The 19,394-nt window shown below is 38.2% G+C and overlaps 1 protein-coding gene and 1 long non-coding RNA gene across 3 annotated transcripts in view; one reads left to right on the forward strand and one right to left on the reverse strand.

Annotated features, from left to right (window-relative positions):
- Positions 1–1,184: 1,184 nt before the first annotated feature.
- LOC136255857 (uncharacterized) lies at positions 1,185–7,593 on the forward strand. The gene is made up of 3 exons (XR_010701147.1): positions 1,185–2,082; positions 4,318–4,521; positions 7,197–7,593. It is a non-coding gene; the product is annotated as an uncharacterized lncRNA (long non-coding RNA).
- A 2,369-nt stretch (positions 7,594–9,962) lies between these two features.
- Positions 9,963–19,394, reverse strand: part of LOC136255852 (uncharacterized) — a 55,839-nt gene continuing 46,407 nt past the window's right edge. For both annotated transcript variants that reach the window (XM_066048741.1, XM_066048742.1), the window contains 3 exons: positions 12,822–13,523; positions 11,116–11,226; positions 9,963–10,303 (listed from right to left, as the gene is read on the reverse strand). In XM_066048741.1, the coding sequence (XP_065904813.1) occupies positions 10,043–10,303; positions 11,116–11,226; positions 12,822–13,523 (1,074 nt within the window). In that variant the 3' untranslated portion in view covers positions 9,963–10,042. The remainder of the gene's footprint in view (positions 10,304–11,115; positions 11,227–12,821; positions 13,524–19,394) is intronic.

A 19,394-nucleotide genomic window follows, 5' to 3' on the forward strand; every position in this document is an offset into this window, starting at 1 on the left:
AGGATATAAACCCATAGGATATAACACACGAATCATACTCACTAATGTCCAATGCTCATCTGCTAACTGCTGATGCCTTCACTATTCTTGCAGTAAGCTCAAGGATCACAAGTATTTTTGAGAGTATAAGATCGAGACACTCTAATAGAACAGTCATCAACTCTAATAGAACATTCAGTTGAAACATCAAACAAGAAATAGAATAGGATATAGAAGGTGGTGGTAATAGTGAATGAAGGAGGAATGCCAAGTAGCTATGATGAAGCAGAGTTGATAAACAGAATAATGACTAGTTTAAGCTAGCTAAATACTTGAAGCTAATCATAAAGATTCATAGTCTGGCGCCGCCCGCCCCTTCGCAAAAAGTAAGGGTCTGGTGAAATACAAATACCGAATCATTTCAAAAGGAATTCAATCAGACAGCGCACGTAATGCTTGTTACGTCAGATAATTGCACTTCAATTCGAACAAAAGCATTGTGTTGCCAAGGCGATTTCTGTGTGAACGTCATTGGCATGCACTAATTGGCTAGCGCCGAATCTGGGCGCTAGAAATGATTTAGTATCTGTATTTCACCAGACCCTTACTTTATGCGAAGGGGCGGGCGGCGCCAGACTAAAAGATTCAGTATACCAATCTATCATAGCTAACTACATAACTACATGGTGAAAACATGACATATTAAATGCTAGTGAGCATCAGTAGATCAAAAACTCTGTAAAATAGTATGTTTTAACAGTAAGTTTTATTAAATTTCAAGCATTTGTAAAATTAAAACCTTGTCAGCATATTCTGGGGGCTGCACCCCCAGCATCTGAGTCCTACTATCACTGGAACCCCCTTCTTAAATTCTTATATCCGCCCCTGTTACAGTAGATTGCAAGACAGCTGTCAGTTTAAATTCCTTTCGCCATAGATACTATGCTTTCGCCGATATCACGTGAAAAACAGCCAATCTAATAGATACTTCGTAAGAATTTGAAAAGTCTGGCCGCCTATCATTCGTTGGTTTTTACGAGTGAATGTCCCATTCAGAATTTCTGTATGCGACAATGTACGTGAAGCACTATACTGTATCTAAATATTAAGAATCTCGTGATAATCACGTGAAATTCCAAAATATTCACAAGTTTAATTAATATGAGCGGCGCCCCCTGCCGCTGAATTTTCCTGGCCCCATGCAAGTAAGGCATGTGAGGTCAAGCACTGACCTCAGTGGGGGAGAATAGACTGTATTTGTCTTGACTATTTTATCACGATTCTGATCAGATAAACGTGTAGCTACTGAGTATGTTAGTACAAGACAGTCAGTGTGCATCGTTTTATACCCAGGTCGAATCGCCCGCCGTGGACGTGAGCCTTGTTACAGTGCAGGGCATGGTTTGTTTCCTTTCCACTATTGCAAGTGTACTGATTATTATAAGTTATGTGGCATTTAAACAGCTTCGAACAACATCCAGATTTCTGATAGTCCACTTAGCTGTAGCAAACTTAATGGTGACAATGCCTAACTTCCTGTCAGTTTTTATGGATTTCAGAGAGAGATTTAAACTTCCTATTGAGCATCTGAATGTTACGAACTCTTCTCAAATTAACGCTATTAATTTCACAGCAAGCCTACCATGTAGTCATAATGACCTCTTGGATCAAAAGTCACATGTGTATTGTCAAGTATGTGTGTTCCAAGCATTTGTTAGTATATTTGGAGTAATCAGCTCAATATTTTGGACTGTTTGTGTGTGCATTCACTTCTTCATCCTTGTGATGTACAGAAATCCTAAGAGAGCATCACATATAGCTTATGTGTATTATGTGATTGCATGGTTTGTACCATTGGGAATCTCATTGTGGCTACTGTTTCACAACTGGTTGGGATTTGAACCTACTTATTCAACAGTGAATTGTGCTATTATAACAGAGTGTGTGCCACACCATCATCCTTACCACTACAATACTAGTATAGATAGAAGAAACTGGAATCGAACTATTGGTGCTGTGTTTGGGGTGAAAATTTGGCAAGCTTTAGCTCTACTGATTATTCCTTGTTTGTACTTTGCTATGAAACTGAAAAACAGAAAGCATGTAAGTATTTTTGATGTTATATATGTAGACTTGTTCAATACTGTAGAACTGTGCAATGCTATGAACATTGCCAGGTAGTAAGGCCATATCAAATTAATCATATGTTTCACAGATAGTTTGTCCTCTAGTAGTGACCTGGAAGGTCGAAAAATAAAAAAATCATTTCAGCCGCAACTAACTGTTTTGTTAGAATTTATATGACTGCTCTATTAGAGTATCTTGATCTTGACAGGTGCAAAAGCTATGAAGTCCTTCCAAAATAAAGTGATGGAGCTCCCCTTTGATACTACTGCTTGCACAATATTAAACAGTCTACAGCCATATTAGTACTCTTTTAAGAGATCACATGATTTACATTAATTTTATTTTTGGGTTTGCTAAATCATAGACCTGCCGTCCATGAAACAACTAATTTGTCATGGCCAATGATACCATGATCACTATACAGTTTTTGTATTGTGAGTGCATATCAAAGTACATGAACTTTCAGAAGAGTCTTGTGTTTAAACATAATACATAATAATTACTGAATTTGAATACATTATGAGACAAACAAGTACTGTATAAGAAAAAATTAAATTCTATTAGAAATCATAGAAATAAAAGTAGTGAAACAAATGGGAGGTTCCCTACACCTGAAGATTTACTAGTGGAAATTTAATCCCTACTTTAGTTGTGGGTGTAGACTGAAGTAGGGATTAATGTCCACTAGTAGCTATAACTTCAAGTGTAGGTGACCCCCCTCAATTGTTTCACTACTAGTGTTGTATTATACAGCTGGTTACTGGTGTTAGTGTATTAAAGGATGATAATAACTACAGCATATGAATGGAGATTTAAACTTAAGACTAACACAATATAATATGATTCCCTACCTATAGTCAACTAGATACATTATTCCAACACAAATATTACTGTTGAGACATTTGCATGTATGTAAAATATGCTGTATGACATACACGCATTCTAATATCGGGGCTGAAATATTTTGCAGTTGCTACCCAACATTTAATATATGCATTGTATACCTGTATATGGCAAAATACTATAGTGGAATTTAACTTGCATTTTGGCTCTGAGTGCTGAATGATTTCACTACTTAACTTTAATGGTAAACCCCTCCTTTTATTGGAGTTACACTGAGTTGTTCACTGCATGCATGACATCTCAAGTCTTACACTCACAATCAATATGCAAGCATGATAATATAATAAATTCATATATATATATTTTAAGGGTGGGGAGGGACGAGGGGGGGGACATTAAAGGCTGTTCTGCTCTGATTATTCTAAAAGGAATCTGTGTGCCTAATTTACTTATTTTACTGTTATTCCTGTATGTAAAATAGCTCAGTAGATTCTGGTTAGCCAGTGCAGAGCCACAAATAAGCTTTAGATGTTCATCCAAATCACTTGAAGTTGTCCTAGTTATAGCCCTGAGTCAGCGTTGAAACCAGGTCGGGTCATCCGGGTCACATTTTCTCCAGGTCATCCGGGTCTGACCCGGTTTACAATTTATCCGGGTCTGACCCGGATTGGATCACGTGAGAAACGAAATTGTTTGTTTGACGACGTGGAACTTATAAACGCTATTGCGTAGCTCTTTCGTGAGCCACGCCCACTTATCGAATTACCAACATATGCTCAGTCACGCCTATTTGTTAGTAAGTGCAGTATGTAGCACGAAACTGAGGGTATCTATGGTGAGGGGTAGCTATTGTCAGTGGGTGAAGACCTTTTTTTTTTTTTTTTTTTTGGTCTTCAACCTACAGCTAGGCTGAAGTTGCAATATTTACTCAACATGAATCGAACGCTCAAAATGTAGACTCGTTCGCTCACCCCAGACTAGCCGAAACACGTCTCGGCTTTAATTAATCCGGGTCACATCCGGGTCTGACCCGGATTGCTATCTGGGTCAGTGGGTCATCCGGGTCAGCAGTAGTGACCCGGTTTCAACACTGCCCTGAGTTGCTTTGTTAATGAAAGTTCTATATATGAAATTTATATGTAGCGTAATAGAAATGTAGTTCTAGCAATTTAGGTTCTTTGTATTATTATGAAATAACTGTTGTCTGTAAATTCCAAACAGCCAAAGTGTGAGAAAAGCCAAAGTTAATTATGTTCTTAAAATTACAGGCGGTAGCATCAATTCTTACTATTAAACATCTTTGAAGGCCACTCTTTTACACTTTGGCTGCATTGATAACAATGAATATAAAATTACATGTTGTTTTAGAAGCAAAAATATGAGTTGCATTCCCAAAGTACCTTAATTGCTCCTATCAAGGATGTGGAGAGGAAGATTATGTTAGTTCCAATAATTTTCTTGCTTATGTGCTCAGCAACTTTCATCAGCAATTTGTACTATTTTATCAATCATGGAGAATTGACTATGAGAAAGTTAAACAATGGAGGGATAATTTTTGTGCACTTTCTAATGGTAAGATGTACTATATGCTTAATACATTATCAAGACTCAACGTAGGAAGTCATGTGGCAAAGAGAGTAAAAACCACATGACATGCTTGAGCCACTATTGTGAGTTATTCACACGTAGAAATGGTTTTGCATTCCTCACGGCAACTTACATGATATTTACCATTTTTAACAACTCAGCTCATGGACCTACAATAAGCTTTCTACTCAGTTTAATTATCTGAGCACCTAGTGTTATGATATGTTCTATGGCTGTATGCTCTAATTGGAGCTTTCAGCATGATATGCATAATTTTTGTGCATCGCATATGAATATGTGATGCACTATTTTCGTGCAACTGTCATTCTGCAAATTTTCCATAATTCAGGTCTAGAGTACTCTAGGAAAATAGGCACACACAGTAAAATATCAGCACTGCATATTAGGGGTCATAGAAGTTTGCACTTTCTCACAAAAACATATTGACCAGAAATCAGCCTCATCTCTTGGCAGTATTGATCATGATATCAAAATGGCAGCCCTACTAGTGTGTAAGTGACCTCCTTGCTTCACAAATTTTTTTTATTTCTTAAAATTCCTAATGCTTGTCAAATTTAAAGCTACTTGTGATGGGAAATTGGCTTAAGATTGAGATACTCTAATAGAACAGTCACCATACATTAAAGAACATTCCTAGGCAACCTCCTTTGTTTGATTTCTTTTCATTTGTACATATGATCCATAATTGAAATTTCTAATTTTCCTTGTTCTTGTTTGTTTATATATCATACAGTACAGTAGTACCATAGAGTCGGGTTGTTAAGTGCATGTATCTATTAAGCGCATATTATTTGTTAAGCGCATACACATTTCTTGTAACTAACCATGGATGATAAGCGCACATGGCCAAATGCAATGATTAAGTTACACACAGTAAAAAATGGCAAGAAAAGCTGAAAGTACTGAAAAATTAATGTCTCCTCAAGCGCTTACGTCTCCCTTGGGTCTCCCTTCGCTATGTATACAGCAAATCAGCCTTCTGGATAGTGATAATCTCGGAGGGATTTTTCCCAGAAATGGAGTCAAAGACTGAGTCAAATATTCTTACACACTGGTGTGGTTACCGGTACTAATCACATAGTGGTTTAATTTGCCATACATTAGTCCCAATAGTAGGAGTGCAATTAATCCCAAATCGCACGGCCTTGTTTCTGTAATTGCACTGTAAAGTAGCCAATAAAATAGCAGAATAACAGAACCCTTTTAAGTGCAACAAGAAAGTGATATAATGAATAGCCAATCAAATAAGCTGGCAATAGAAGCCTTTTAAGTGCAACATATGTAGACATTTTGAGTAGCCAATCAGAATTGCTGACACGTGAAGCCTTTTAAGTGCAACAACAAATGATGTAATACAAAGAAGGATGATGCAATCACCTGGTAGAAGTTAATGGCCACATAGAACTGGGTAGATGTGTACTACAAACCACGAAGGGTGGTCACTATGTGATTAGTAGGCAATCACACGCATTTTCGTGCAATTATGGAATAATTGTACTCGTAACAGCCAAAATTGCACTCAAATGTGTGTGATTACCTATACAAACTATTAACTACTCTATTACAGCGTAGTGATTCCGTGATACACTCACCATAATTATTTATTAGGCGTATGCACCTAGCAGATAGTATGATTTTTACAAACGTTTTCTCCGAAAATTATAAGCGCATGCACTTAACAACCCGACTTTATGGTACTGTATGATATATATGTGTGTGTGTGTGTGCATGCGCGTGTGTGTGTGTATTATTTTGTTAATGTATGTGCTTATGACTGGTGAACCTATGCATACTGCATCAAACAAAAGAATGGTTACAGTATCATAAAATTAATTTTGCATTTGAACTTGCATCCCAGCTGTCAATTAAAATGGCCATTGCACTTTTTTTCAACTATTTTCAGTCCGAACAGTGCAAGAAGTTCCTCTGGAATTAATCCAGTCGCTATAGAGAATACGGACTGTTCCCATCATTTACCACTAGGAAACCAATAGCTACATATGTGCTACCATGAATTGACACCTTGCGCTGTCATTGGACATAAATGGAGGTCAAAGATAAATCCATGATACACACATTGTATGTACTGTGGTATGCAAAAAGGCACCTGTTGGGCTGAAGCAATGTTTGATAAAAAATCAAGCCTGTAACCTTAGCCGTACTAGATTGAGTTACACTTGATTGAAGAACATCAGTCAGTAAGTAAATTAGTCAGCCAACAAAAAAATCCTCTTAAAATATCATAGCAACCTACGTACAGTGCTACTGAAGGCACGTTTTGACTTGGCTAATACCTAACCAATACTGTGTATATCTATTGGGAGGCTTTCAGTTTTTTTGTGAGAAAGTACAAACCCCCACAATCCCTAAAATACAGTACCACTGTACTGTATGATACTTTTCGATTATATAAACATCTTCCTTCATTAATTTGCAAATCATGCAACTCCTTACATTATAATACAGTGTACATCTGTATAATACATGTAGTACATACTACGTAGTATACAATATGTACAGATTGATCATACTGTTGTGTATATCAATGCGATTGCCTAATGTTTGTCATCTAAAACTGTAATTTCTCACATACATAATCAGCAAGTAATCACAGCTATGGTGCATTTTGTGTTATATAGAAAGTTGGAGACAATTCACAAGGGATTGTAAACTTTTGCTTGTTTTGCTTATTCACAAAAGAGATCAAGAATTCTACAATATCAATCTTGCGATGTCTTTGTCAATGCAAACATCCCCCACCAAATCTTCAGACAGCAGACAGTGTTACATGGCCATTGACAAATTCCTGGACTACTTCTACTCCAGGATATGGTATAACTGATTCACAAGAAGACATGTACGATAATTCTTTGTTATCATAATTTTGTGATAAACAGTTTTATTTATTACTGCAGTTAATTATAAATGAGTGACTTTTATTATTTAATCACATTTAATCTTTGTTATATGCATATGTACAGTATATCAGGCTGTAAAATGACAGCAAAGAATTATTGCTAAATCTGTTTTGTACAATTAAAATGATCAATGAGGAACTAGTACTGTTGCTGCTGCTCTAAACTTTGCAGTAGAAATGGAGGCCTCGCTTTCGTTGAACAATGCTTGTAACAAGAGTTAGATATTCTAATAGAGCAGTCAACCACTCTATTAGAACAGCCAAGTTTATATTTCTCGGATATAGCTACTATACTAGCTTACACTGTGAAATAGGTGGGATATAAGATGGTATTTCCAGTGGCTTATTGAATACAAATAAGCCTTAATATAAACCCTGTATTATACTCATGTTATACTGTAGTATAATGCATTACATATATGGTTTCAGTTTATTTACCACATTACCTAAAATAGCTTATATCAAATATAATGCCCATCACATATATGGTTTCAGTATGTTTAACACATTAACTAAAGCCTTACATGTGATTGTTAGTATACTACAGGTTATATCAAGCTTTTTTGTATTCAATAAGCCACTGGAAATACCATCTTATATCCCTCTTTTTTCACAGTGTTACCTAGTATCTAGCTACTAGTTTACAGGTTATATATGTGGTAGGAAGAACCATGCACTCGTGTTACCATTTAGGCCTTTAAAGAGCAACTACAGTCTTTACAGTTGCAAGTAACTACAGGAGTTAAACATCAACAACATCAAGTGTCGTATTATTATTTTTAAACATGTATATATGAATATGAGTAAGTGTATAGGGAGGAACATTTCCAAGAGTTTCAAGGAAACATCATTTGAAATTTAGATTACAAAGTTTATATGCACCAGGAACACAACACACCATTTAGTTTTGCAGCACAAAATTGCACTAACTTATGTTCACCTTGTGGAAAAGATCTATGCATACACTATGGACCTCTCATTTTCTGCTGTAACATAGCAGTCAAGTATATAGAGCATTCATATTATGAGAAGAAACCTTATTGCTGGAAATGATGTGGTTATTATAGTGGGTCAGTTGCAAATTTCAGGGTTTTCATTTCTTTTCATCAGAAAGAATATAGGCAAGACATTAACATTGTAACAAAATAGACAATTAATGCAAAACTGAGCGAGAACTAGTACTTATACTGCTATAAGCTTGCAGTCATGGGGATAGACCTCCTATACATGTGTACATGTGCGGTGTACAGGATAACCGTAAGCAGTTAGAAATAAAAGATTGAAGTTAGAAATAAAAGATTGAAGTTAGAAACTGTACATGTGTGGAGCTTGATTAAGTACTGCATAATTTCTTTGGTCCAGATGCTGTATCCCTGTTACTTTTATAGATGCTTAAAATTGTTAATAAGGAAGCAATTGAAGCATGCATTAATATTTTAACCCAAGCTTCAAGTTTGCAAGCTAATTACCCACTGGATCACTACAAAAGATATTATTTGCCTTTCAAAAAAGAATTGCAATTATACATAAAAAGTAGACATGTGACTTTTATGCAATTAGTATGTCAGGATATTTGGTAAAATGGTGAAATTGTAGCTACTGTATAGTACACATCCACAGGTGAAGGACTGGAGTTCAACGTCAGCTCACACACTGGTTCCTGTTTCTTATATAGATTTAGTGATGGATGCTCTGAGAATTTCAAATTTCTAGCAGTTTTATACTGCTAAAATATTATAATTTTGTTATAGGCTCTTCCCTTCTTTTCATTGTCCACGTATATATGGCTTAAATGCAATTGCACCTGTACTGTAGCGTCTAGCTAGCACACATGGGGTACTTCAGCACTCACTCTAAATCTGCCCTTGGGGGTAGCAGTTTAAATGATTTTGCAATAAAGAGAGATTATTAATGATGAGTATGTTGTCATCACAAGGTCTACAACAAGCACTGCAGATCAAGTCATTCAAGTGGTTATAATTATTTGTATAATTATATTATATTTATTAAATAGATGCAGCTCATGCATATGTGACTGGGCCAGGTATGTGGGCACAAATACACTGTCAAACAATGGGACATTTCTCAGTACCGGAACAGATATTTACACTCTGTATGTTATAAGCCAATTAACTTTTAACTTAGGCCTGCAAATTGCATGATCATAGCATGATTAAGTTAAAAATTATAAGTCATAAAAGTTTGAAAAATAACTTGTGTTCAATAACTTGTGTTTTATATGCCCACTTGTCCTGTTTTTGCAGGCTTGGTCACATATGTTCAGGTGTTGCAGCTATAGTGGGTATTAAATAGTTAATTTCTGTCACATGTTTTTCCATGATTAAAACCTCATATTTGCCTTGAAAATATAGGTTAAAAAGCCAACACTGAATTCACATTCATTTTTAACCCATTGATAAAAGTTGGTATCCTGCTTACTGCATAGTAGTCCATTAGTGGGCCAACCTTGAGCCAATAAACCACCCAATTATAATGACATACTGTAATTCAGTATGTTAAATATAGAAATGAATAAATTAAACAAAATTATAATTATACATTGTATGTCTATTTCTTGTCATCATTTCCTCCAAGGTCAAATGCCTCTCTGATCTCTTCACGAACATGCTCTGGTGTATAATCATAACCATCAACCACAACTGTGCCGATAATGTCACTGGGATTATCAATTTGACAAATAATATCTTTAAATTGTGGCCGCTTATTGGGAGTCAGGGACAAACACCTAACCATGAGAATGCGTATAACCAAGGGAGTGTCTTTGGGCGCCTTCATTCTGTATCCTTGCCTCACACTCTCTTTAATGTTCTGTAATTAAAAAGAAATTGTGTACAACTATAGTATTGTAAACATTAATACCAAAAATGAAATCCACACAAAACAGCCAAACTATGAAGAAAGGGTGCAGCCTACAATAGTCTGGGTGAAAAAAGTTGTGAAATCAAAGGTAGCGGCCAAAAAATGGCTGCATTGATGTTAGTGCCAATAAATTTTAATAATGGCTGTGAATATTATTGACATTTATTAGTATTAATGTTGCAGCCATTTCTTGGCTGCCACCTTGCTTTTCTTTCATTTAAGCTATTGAAGGCTGCACCCAGGGGCAGTTCTAGAACATTTGCTGATTGGTATCTAACTCAAAGGCAGAAAAGCCCATCAGGGGTGGGGTCCATTCTGAGACATTTTATTACAGCTGTGTATTATTATAGCTAAATATGACCCTAATAAATCATTTCGCAGTTACATCTTACCACTCTAAGTCTATACAGAAAGATTTGATACATTATCGAAGAGTTGCAGAAATCACAATAGCTCAATTGATAATTATTTTAGAGGCACTTAACACGTTCAAGGCTCGGGAAAGCAATTTTATGTTGCAGATAAGCAGTTTACACAGTTTGATCACTAATAGTTAGTATCTTTTTAGCAATACATCTTGTTTTAGACTTAAATTTTGCTTACTGTTTTGATAATTTAAGAATGCTGACTGGTTTCTGGAAACTGGTGAAACTCCCTTAGAACCAATGCCTGACTGCACCCTTTTTTACATATTGGCTGTTTTGTATGAATACTCTTAGCTAATTGTTTCTACACACACCCGTTCACATGTATACACTTACCTCATCATCTAACCCAGGATAAGGTTGTGAACCATAAGAGAATATTTCATATAGCAGTATTCCATAACTCCACACATCACTAGCAGTGCTAAACTCATAAGTCTCATATACCTGTGTTAATGAGAGTAGATTTTAAGTGACAAAATGAACAACAGTGCTGTCATCACATTAGTATGATCTGTCTATCGTTTCAATATACTTTTGAAGGTTGTCATACATATCATACAGTACATAAGTATACTACAAAACTGTACAAGCAATTGATTTGGTGTTATAAGGTGTATGTAATAGAATTTGACTTCAATTAAAATAGTTAATAGATAGACATACAGTAACTTTCCACTGCGTATGTATTTTAAAATCTATTTATTTAAGTACAGTACGATCACTGTGTGGGTGTATACAATAGTAAGATATTTGTACTGTATGGGTAGCTGTTTGAATCTGGTAAAAATATTATGCATGCTAGTTATAGAGATGTGGTAGACGGTTTACTGATAGCAGAAAAATGGAGTAGCGAAATCAGTATAGGTCAGAGATCAATTTAAATCCTCCTTGCAATCAAAGCATGATGTAACTGATGTAAGACAAGACTCCTTATATGCGTGTAGTTCTTCGTGGCTTCCCAAGCCTAGCATGATCATACTATTCTATAGCTATTAAGGTTATGGTAGTCATGGGAAAACCGTCAAAACTTTTAGTTGCTGTCAACGTTTTTGAGAAAGCCACAAAACCAGTTTAGTAGCATGAAAAGTTTAAATGAACTTGACTCTCTTTATATTTAATGTTTTTACATTCTAGTTTAAGGCGGATGGAATACTACAAGTCATTGCAAACACAAGTAAGCCCAGCTGTACATTGTACACACTCCAGCTGTCACTATCACATTGTTCTGCTACAGTATACAGCAAAAGCTGTAGACTCTATGAAAATTTCCGGGGCATAGTATATGTATGTTTTTTATACTAAATTTATTAGGGCCTGTAGAAGCATTTTTTGGCACCAGTGACAGAGATACAAGCCTTCAAAGAGCTTCTCTCAAAGAAAGTACTATAAGTTCAATAAAACTTCTTCACTAGCTCAAAAAATACTTCTATAGTTTAGTTGTTTAGCTTAGTTACTTGTGTTGAAATTTTAAGTATTCAGTTATTTATTTGTCTGGTGATTTTTGTACTCCATTGTGGACAAGAAAAGTTGATGTTCTACAGTAAAAATGAACAAGCACAAACAGTTGTATTATTACCACAACACAGTTATATTATTACCACAACACAGTTGTTGAAATTATTTATCTATGCTTGTTTAACAGTGGGTTTGATAATTTCTCACACCCATGCACTTTAAAAATGTGATCTAAATGGCACCATGCATAATCCTGTAATGGTGTTTATAATTATTGAGTATGTGACAAAGTAGTCTAGAAGCCAGGCTTGACAGTGAGTGCTACATATATGCCTACAGTAGCTACCATGTACACAAAAGATAAAATAAAAGATGAGAGTGAATGCTTCGGTTTCTGAGAGCCTCAGGTTTCTTAGATCCAGTCACATACATCAAACAGTAAACTGTATCCATGCCAAAATAGCTAAACTGAAAACGGTAATGCCTTCAAAATAATACAAAGTAGAGGTGGCAGCTAAGAAATGGCTACAATACATGTATCTTATCACATAACATACAAACAATATTCTAATGCATTTACATACCTCAGGTGCTGTCCATTTGACTGCAATGTTTTTCAATTCATTAGCATCTGATTTAAACCTTCCAGATGTTATCTTCTTTGCGAGGTGAAAATCAGAAATTTTCAATGTTAAATTGTTTCCAAACTTGTCAACCATACAGTTTGCGGCTTGTAAATCACGATGGATGTAGTTACTACTTGTGAGGTACTCCATGCCACTAGCAGTGTGACGGCAAAAGCTGATTAACTGAGATGTATTGATACTGTCCTTATTTTCCTGCAAATAATGCACAAGATTTCCACCAAACATTAACTCTGTTATGATATAGATTGGCCTGCCACGAGCACACACTCCAATAAAGTCAACAATGTTTTGGTGTTGACATTGCTTGAGGATTTCAGCTCCTGCTAAGCACTGCTCTTTCTTGTAGTCGGGATGACATTTTTGAACTGTGACACACCTTCCTGAGACTTTCAAAACTGCCATGTAGGTGTCACTATAAAATCCTATACTGATAGGTTGTTTGTCTACAACAAGGTCAGTGTGATGCATGTCAGCATGAGATTGTTCTTTGTGTCTGTTCCAAATACAGATAGGCCTTTTTAAAAAGATACGATTGTGCTCAAATACAGAAACTTGATTTTTAACATGGTGAATAAAAAGTTCACGAACATTAGAACACCGTGGCCCTTTGGAAGAAAAAGTGTATGAACAATGATTCTCCTAAATAAGAGAAACAAAGCATAGTACAACTACATTGAATGATTAAATAAACAAGCATGTACAAATGTAAGTGTATGTTAGTATCCATACCAAAAACAGCCATGCTGTAAAAATGCATGTTGTCCTCCAAACAGGCCAGGTGAAAAAGTTGTGAAATCAAAGGTGGCAGCCAAGAGATGGCCAATGAAGATGATGTGATCATAAAATGATTGGTACGCATTAGCATAATTACGTATTAGCATAATTACAGCCATTTCTTGTCCTACACTTTTGATTTCCTCACCCTGACCTTTTTGAAGGGCCACACCCTTCTCACAGTGGTACAGATAAAGTCCCAAAACAAACCTGAGGCTTCCTTTTAACCTGTTTTACTACAGGACATGCTGAAGACTGCTAATTGCGTGAATCGTATTTCTTGTAAATTCGAAACTGAATCAAATGATTGGCATGCAGCTATTAGGAGGACTTATTACATAACAGAACCCTATACAGGGTGTCATGTACATATGTACGTACGTATACATATAGTTGAATTATCTACAGTGAGATCTACAAGGTGATTTTACAAGGCTGAATGCTCTACAGGGTGACTTGTTTGTAGCTGAATCAACTCTACATGGTGATTTGATTGATAAAGATTACTGATAAGACAGACTTTGAAGGTTTGTATCCTAGCAATGGTGCACTACAGATACATGAAAAAGGGTGTTTTCTAGGTTCTGTAAAACAAGACTGTACTTGGCCACACGACACACCATTGTGTGTCTTGATACAGCTTATTTTACTATTTTTTAACTTTTCCTGAGCCCTTCTAATACAATGCACATAGAACAATCTAGAATTCCATTCATACGTAGATCTATAAAACTTCATCATTCTAGTGTACTAAACTAGAACTTTCATAACTTAAGTGAGGTGAGTAAGGTCGAGTGGTAAAGGGTTTGGGCATATAGTGTGGTTCTAACCCTAGAAAGTTTTCCTAGTATTATTAGTGCATGTATTTTACTTCTTGGTGACTGTTCTATGAGATATCTTGATTGTGCTTGTTTTACATGTTTGGTGTTTGCTTTATGTCTCCTTAGCTAATGCTTTCAGCAGTCACAAAAAAGTTTACACTATGGTGGTTACTTTATGTACAGACCAACGTTCAAGTTATTTTGTCAAGAAAATTACCCAGGAGGTGTAACAACAAATCGCTTTTGTAGTTTTCAAAATTCTACATAACTCTCTTATTCTTTAATTTATCTGCATGGAAAATTAAACTGCAAATGTGCTGCGTTATGGTCTTATTGCCCTCTGAGTTTGAAGTCAATCTACTACAGCACGTGTGAACTATTGTAATTTTTCTAAAGTGTGCAAAAAGAATTAAGAATACAGAAGAAGTTTTTAAAGAGGAAATACAAAGAAAACAAGACAAACTTCAAAGGCATACATCTCGGTGATGGCTAGACAGATTTGACTCAAATTTTGGAATAGGAAGTGCCTTACCCTGAGGGAGCAAAACCAGTTAATGTTGGTCACTTGACTAACCTTTCTTATGTGCCCTTGCTCCTAAGATGCCAGTCCAGTAGAAGTTCTTCGCCTCCCACAAACTGATGTTTGTGGTGGTGGTTTGGTAAATGTACTTTGCCCTGATTGCCATGTTTGGTTCTTTAAAATTATTTCTTTCTAGTTTTTGAGGTCAAATATCTAAGGCCCTAAACTTCTGAAACAATTCTCGATACTTGGGCCAGGAAGGGATTTGGAATCCAGAGGCATTCTGTGTGCCAAGTACCTTCCCTTAAGCCACATCTACGTTGGCAATATACTTATAAGTATATGGCAACCGTCCTAATTGGGCGCAGTACTATCACATTCCTCCTATCAGGAATGGAGATGCTGCAAGTGCAGCTAGAGCTGTGGGTAAGCTCTGCGTCAGAGCGGCACGACCAGCATTGCCACCATGTGACAGCATGCTGATGCACCCTCTGACATGTGTGGAGCTGACCCATGCTCATGAAGGAGCATGGAGCCAACACTCCAGCTGAGAGACAGCACAAATGCTAGGCTGGAGCTCTCTGTGCACAAGGTGGTTGATGGTGCTCCCTGAGAGCGGCCCCATCAACACCGCCTTGAAGGAGCTGACATTGACCCATTGGGGAGTCGCACATCAACGCTCCTGTTTGAGTGGAGCTAACCCATGTTCGCAAAGGAGCATGAGGCCAACACTCCGGCTGAGAGACAGCACAAATGCTAGGCTGGAGCTCTATGTAGACAAGGTGATTGATGGTGCTCCTTGAGAGCGGCCCCATCAACACCACCTTTGAAGGAGCTGACATTGACCCATTGGGGAGTCGCACATCAATGTTCCTGTTTGAGTGGCCTAATCTGTAGCTAATGAATACAACACAAGTTAGCCATACATATATGCACATATGCATCTGCAGTAAGGTGGCAATACACAGCATAAAATTACCTATTGAGCAACGGTATATGGAAACATAAATTTGTAACAGTGTACCCCATGACAGATTGTAGGTGTGAGGTCCTGATATCAGAAGCACATTGTAATTGCTTTATTTGCTATTATCGACTGATTGATTTATAGCAGTTCTGGTACTACCGAGTCAGAGGTATGGCAGCAGGTATGAAGAGGGGGAGGGGGGAGGTGGGTGATGTTTTTGTTGTCAAGCGTTAGCGTCAGCTTCTACTTCTCGATCACGTGTTAGTGCGCATGCGCAAAGTCACTATTCCTATTAGTGCACAGCTATTCTAATTAGTGCCCGTCAATCCCATTTGCTGTCACACTCTATGGTGGATTGTCTGGTGCTGCTGTCGTTCTCAACATTAACTAGGTTTAAAGGTATTTTAAACATTATTTAATGTTGGTCACTTGACTAACCTTTCTTATGTGCCCTTGCTCCTAAGATGCCAGTCCAGTAGAAGTTCTTCGCCTCCCACAAACTGATGTTTGTGGTGGTGGTTTGGTAAATGTACTTTGCCCTGATTGCCATGTTTGGTTCTTTAAAATTATTTCTTTCTAGTTTTTGAGGTCAAATATCTAAGGCCCTAAACTTCTGAAACAATTCTCGATACTTGGGCCAGGAAGGGATTTGGAATCCAGAGGCATTCTGTGTGCCAAGTACCTTCCCTTAAGCCACAAAAGGAGACCCTCCGTAACTACATAGAGAGGAGGTGTTTCCTTTACCCAAGTATCAAAGTTCCTGTGTGAGTGCCTGGTATCCAGATGCAGAGGTATGGCATCACCCACAACTGATAACATGTATTATATTTACATGATTATTATGTACATTCATACAATTTGAAGTCTGCACTTGGGTAACTCCATAGTATGTATACACTAACGAAAGAAAACTGTTTGTGTAGTTTTGTTGTACTACTGATTCCCAGTAGCAATTGACTTGGAGAGTTTAGCTACCTCAGTGGGTGGAGGCCGGATATATCGCTGGAAGGCATTGCTTCTCCAGCGACCTAGCATCTGGATGTGGGTGTCTGAGATGTTTGCCAGTGATGCCGAGGTTGCTGCTCCTATACGAAAACTATGGGTATTATAGTGGTGCCTGTTTAACTTCAGTTTCCCCATAAGGCTTTGGAGAGCTGAGCGGAACATAGAGTTTGTCCAGCCTTTTCCTTCCTTAGTGATGAAAAGAGGGCCTGGGCGACTGTTTCGTCTTGCCAGGTAAGATAGCACTGCTTTAACTGGACAAATAGTTGTGTCGGTGGCACCGACGTAGACTTGTGCACCTTGTTTGAATGGGTCCGTCTTTGACTGCTTGAGAAACAGTTGAAGTAGGCGGGGTTTGGTTCTGTTGTCAACCGTAACATCTTGAAGTGAGAGGTGGCAGGATGAGTTGTATGAGCCCTTTGAGGGGATTGTGAATTCACTGACTCTTAGAAAGCCAAAGAAGGCAAGACAGCACATGGCCCACAGGGTGGTGTTGTCATAGGTGGGTTGTTTAGACAGGAAATGTCTGATTTTTCCGAGTAGCTGAGTGGTGATTGGGAGACGCTTCCTCCTTGAGTGAACATCAGCCTGACGCTTTTTAATGCCTCTCAAGATGAGGTGAAGCCGGGGTGTCAGTTGTTGGCTGAAATGGCCATGCAGTCCTTTACAGATGTGCAGGTGTCTAACTGCTGATAAATACACTTTAATGGTTCCATGGGAAACATTGGAAACTGCCAGGTGTGTTGTAAACAGCATCAGAGCACCTTCGGATGCAGGGAGTGGCTTAATTCCTGCTGCCTTGCAGAAGTGAAGATATCTTCTTTGACCAGCCATGTAGGTGGATCTGCTTGACTTGGACAAGCCAGTTTGCAGGAGCTTTTGGGCTTTGCTGAGGAGCCCACGGATGTGGGTATTCTGCTGGTGGCCACCTATAGGTGAATGACCAGCAGTGATCTAAAACATTCCCCATGACAGTGTGCCCTTATGCATTTTTATTTTATTTATTATTATTATTAAATTTATTTATTCTGACTAAGCAGTGTACACTTAATACATTCTATTATTAACATTCTCAATGAACAGTATGCAATCATACATTTGGGAACAAAGACACGGTGCGGCTAAGTGCAGTACACAGTTATAACATGCACTGAGTTATGTGTGAGGTGTTTGTCTGGTGCATTCAGATCACTAGGAGTGGATCTGCAGTCTGTTCATGGTTCGCTTGAAGTGGCGCAGAAAAGAAGGTGAAGTCCAGTCCTGCTTTTGGGGTGATACCAGTTTTAAAAGGGATGTTGGCATCGTCACAGGGATTCTGGAGACATGAGGGTTTGCCTGAAGAAATTCCATTGCTTTATTTCTTGAGAGCTGGTCCGCGGCAATGTTTACTGCTCCAGGGATATGGGAAGCAACTACTCTGATGTCGAAATGAGCAGAGAAGAACCAGAGACATCGCAGCAAATGCATGGTAACTGGTTCCTTGGAAGAACCTTTGTTAATAGAATCAACGACGCTCCGGTTATCGCACTTGAATTCTACTCTGTAGCCAGATAGTAAAGGCCCCCATACGGCACAGCTTAAAACTATTGGGACAAGCTCCTTGGTCATGATGTCCCTTCGTGACCACTCGTTGCACCACGCCAATTGCATCCACTGAGTCCCAAAGACTGCACCGCAGCCCCAGGTTCCTGATGCATCGGTGAGTATCTCGTGGTCAGGGAGAGAACAATTGAAGAAGCTGCGACCATTCCAAGAAGAGGCAAAGAGGTGCCACCATCTTAAGTCAGACTGGAAGGCTGTATTAAGGCGAGTATAATAAGACAGCCGCTTGAGGCGAGCTGCTGTGCGGTACATTCTGGATAAGAATGTCCTCCCTGGGGATACTACCTTAGTAGCATGCTGTAGAAGGCCCACCAATGAAAGTATCTCTCTTTTAGTGGCTTTCTTTCGGGTTAACCAGGAAGCAACTTGGAGGCGGATTCGTTGCAACTTGTCATCGGGCAAGCGTGCCTGCATGCTTTGGGAGTCTAGTGTAATCCCTAAGAAGGTCAAGCAATCTGAGGGTCCCTCAACCTTCTCTAAAGCCAGGGGTATTCCCAGCGTAGAGCATATATCCTTGATCTCAGATAGGTGATTAGAGCATGTGGGGGACTGCGGGGGGCCCATCGTCAGGAAATTATCCAAGTAGTGGAGTACTGGTGTGACCTGCTGTTGTTCAAGTATCCATGACAGTAGATCCGCCAGAACATTGAATAACTTGGGGGCGGACCTGAGTCCAAAGGGTAGGCATGTGTCAATAAATATGTGCTGATCCCATCTCATAGCTAAGAGATGGCGGTCTGCTGGGTGAACCGGTAGAAGGCGAAAGGCACTCTTGATGTCTACTTTTGCCAGCAGTGTGCCCTGGCCAATCTGCTTGATATGTT

Source organism: Dysidea avara, chromosome 5 (genome assembly GCF_963678975.1).
Source record: "Dysidea avara chromosome 5, odDysAvar1.4, whole genome shotgun sequence".
Taxonomy (NCBI): domain Eukaryota; kingdom Metazoa; phylum Porifera; class Demospongiae; order Dictyoceratida; family Dysideidae; genus Dysidea; species Dysidea avara.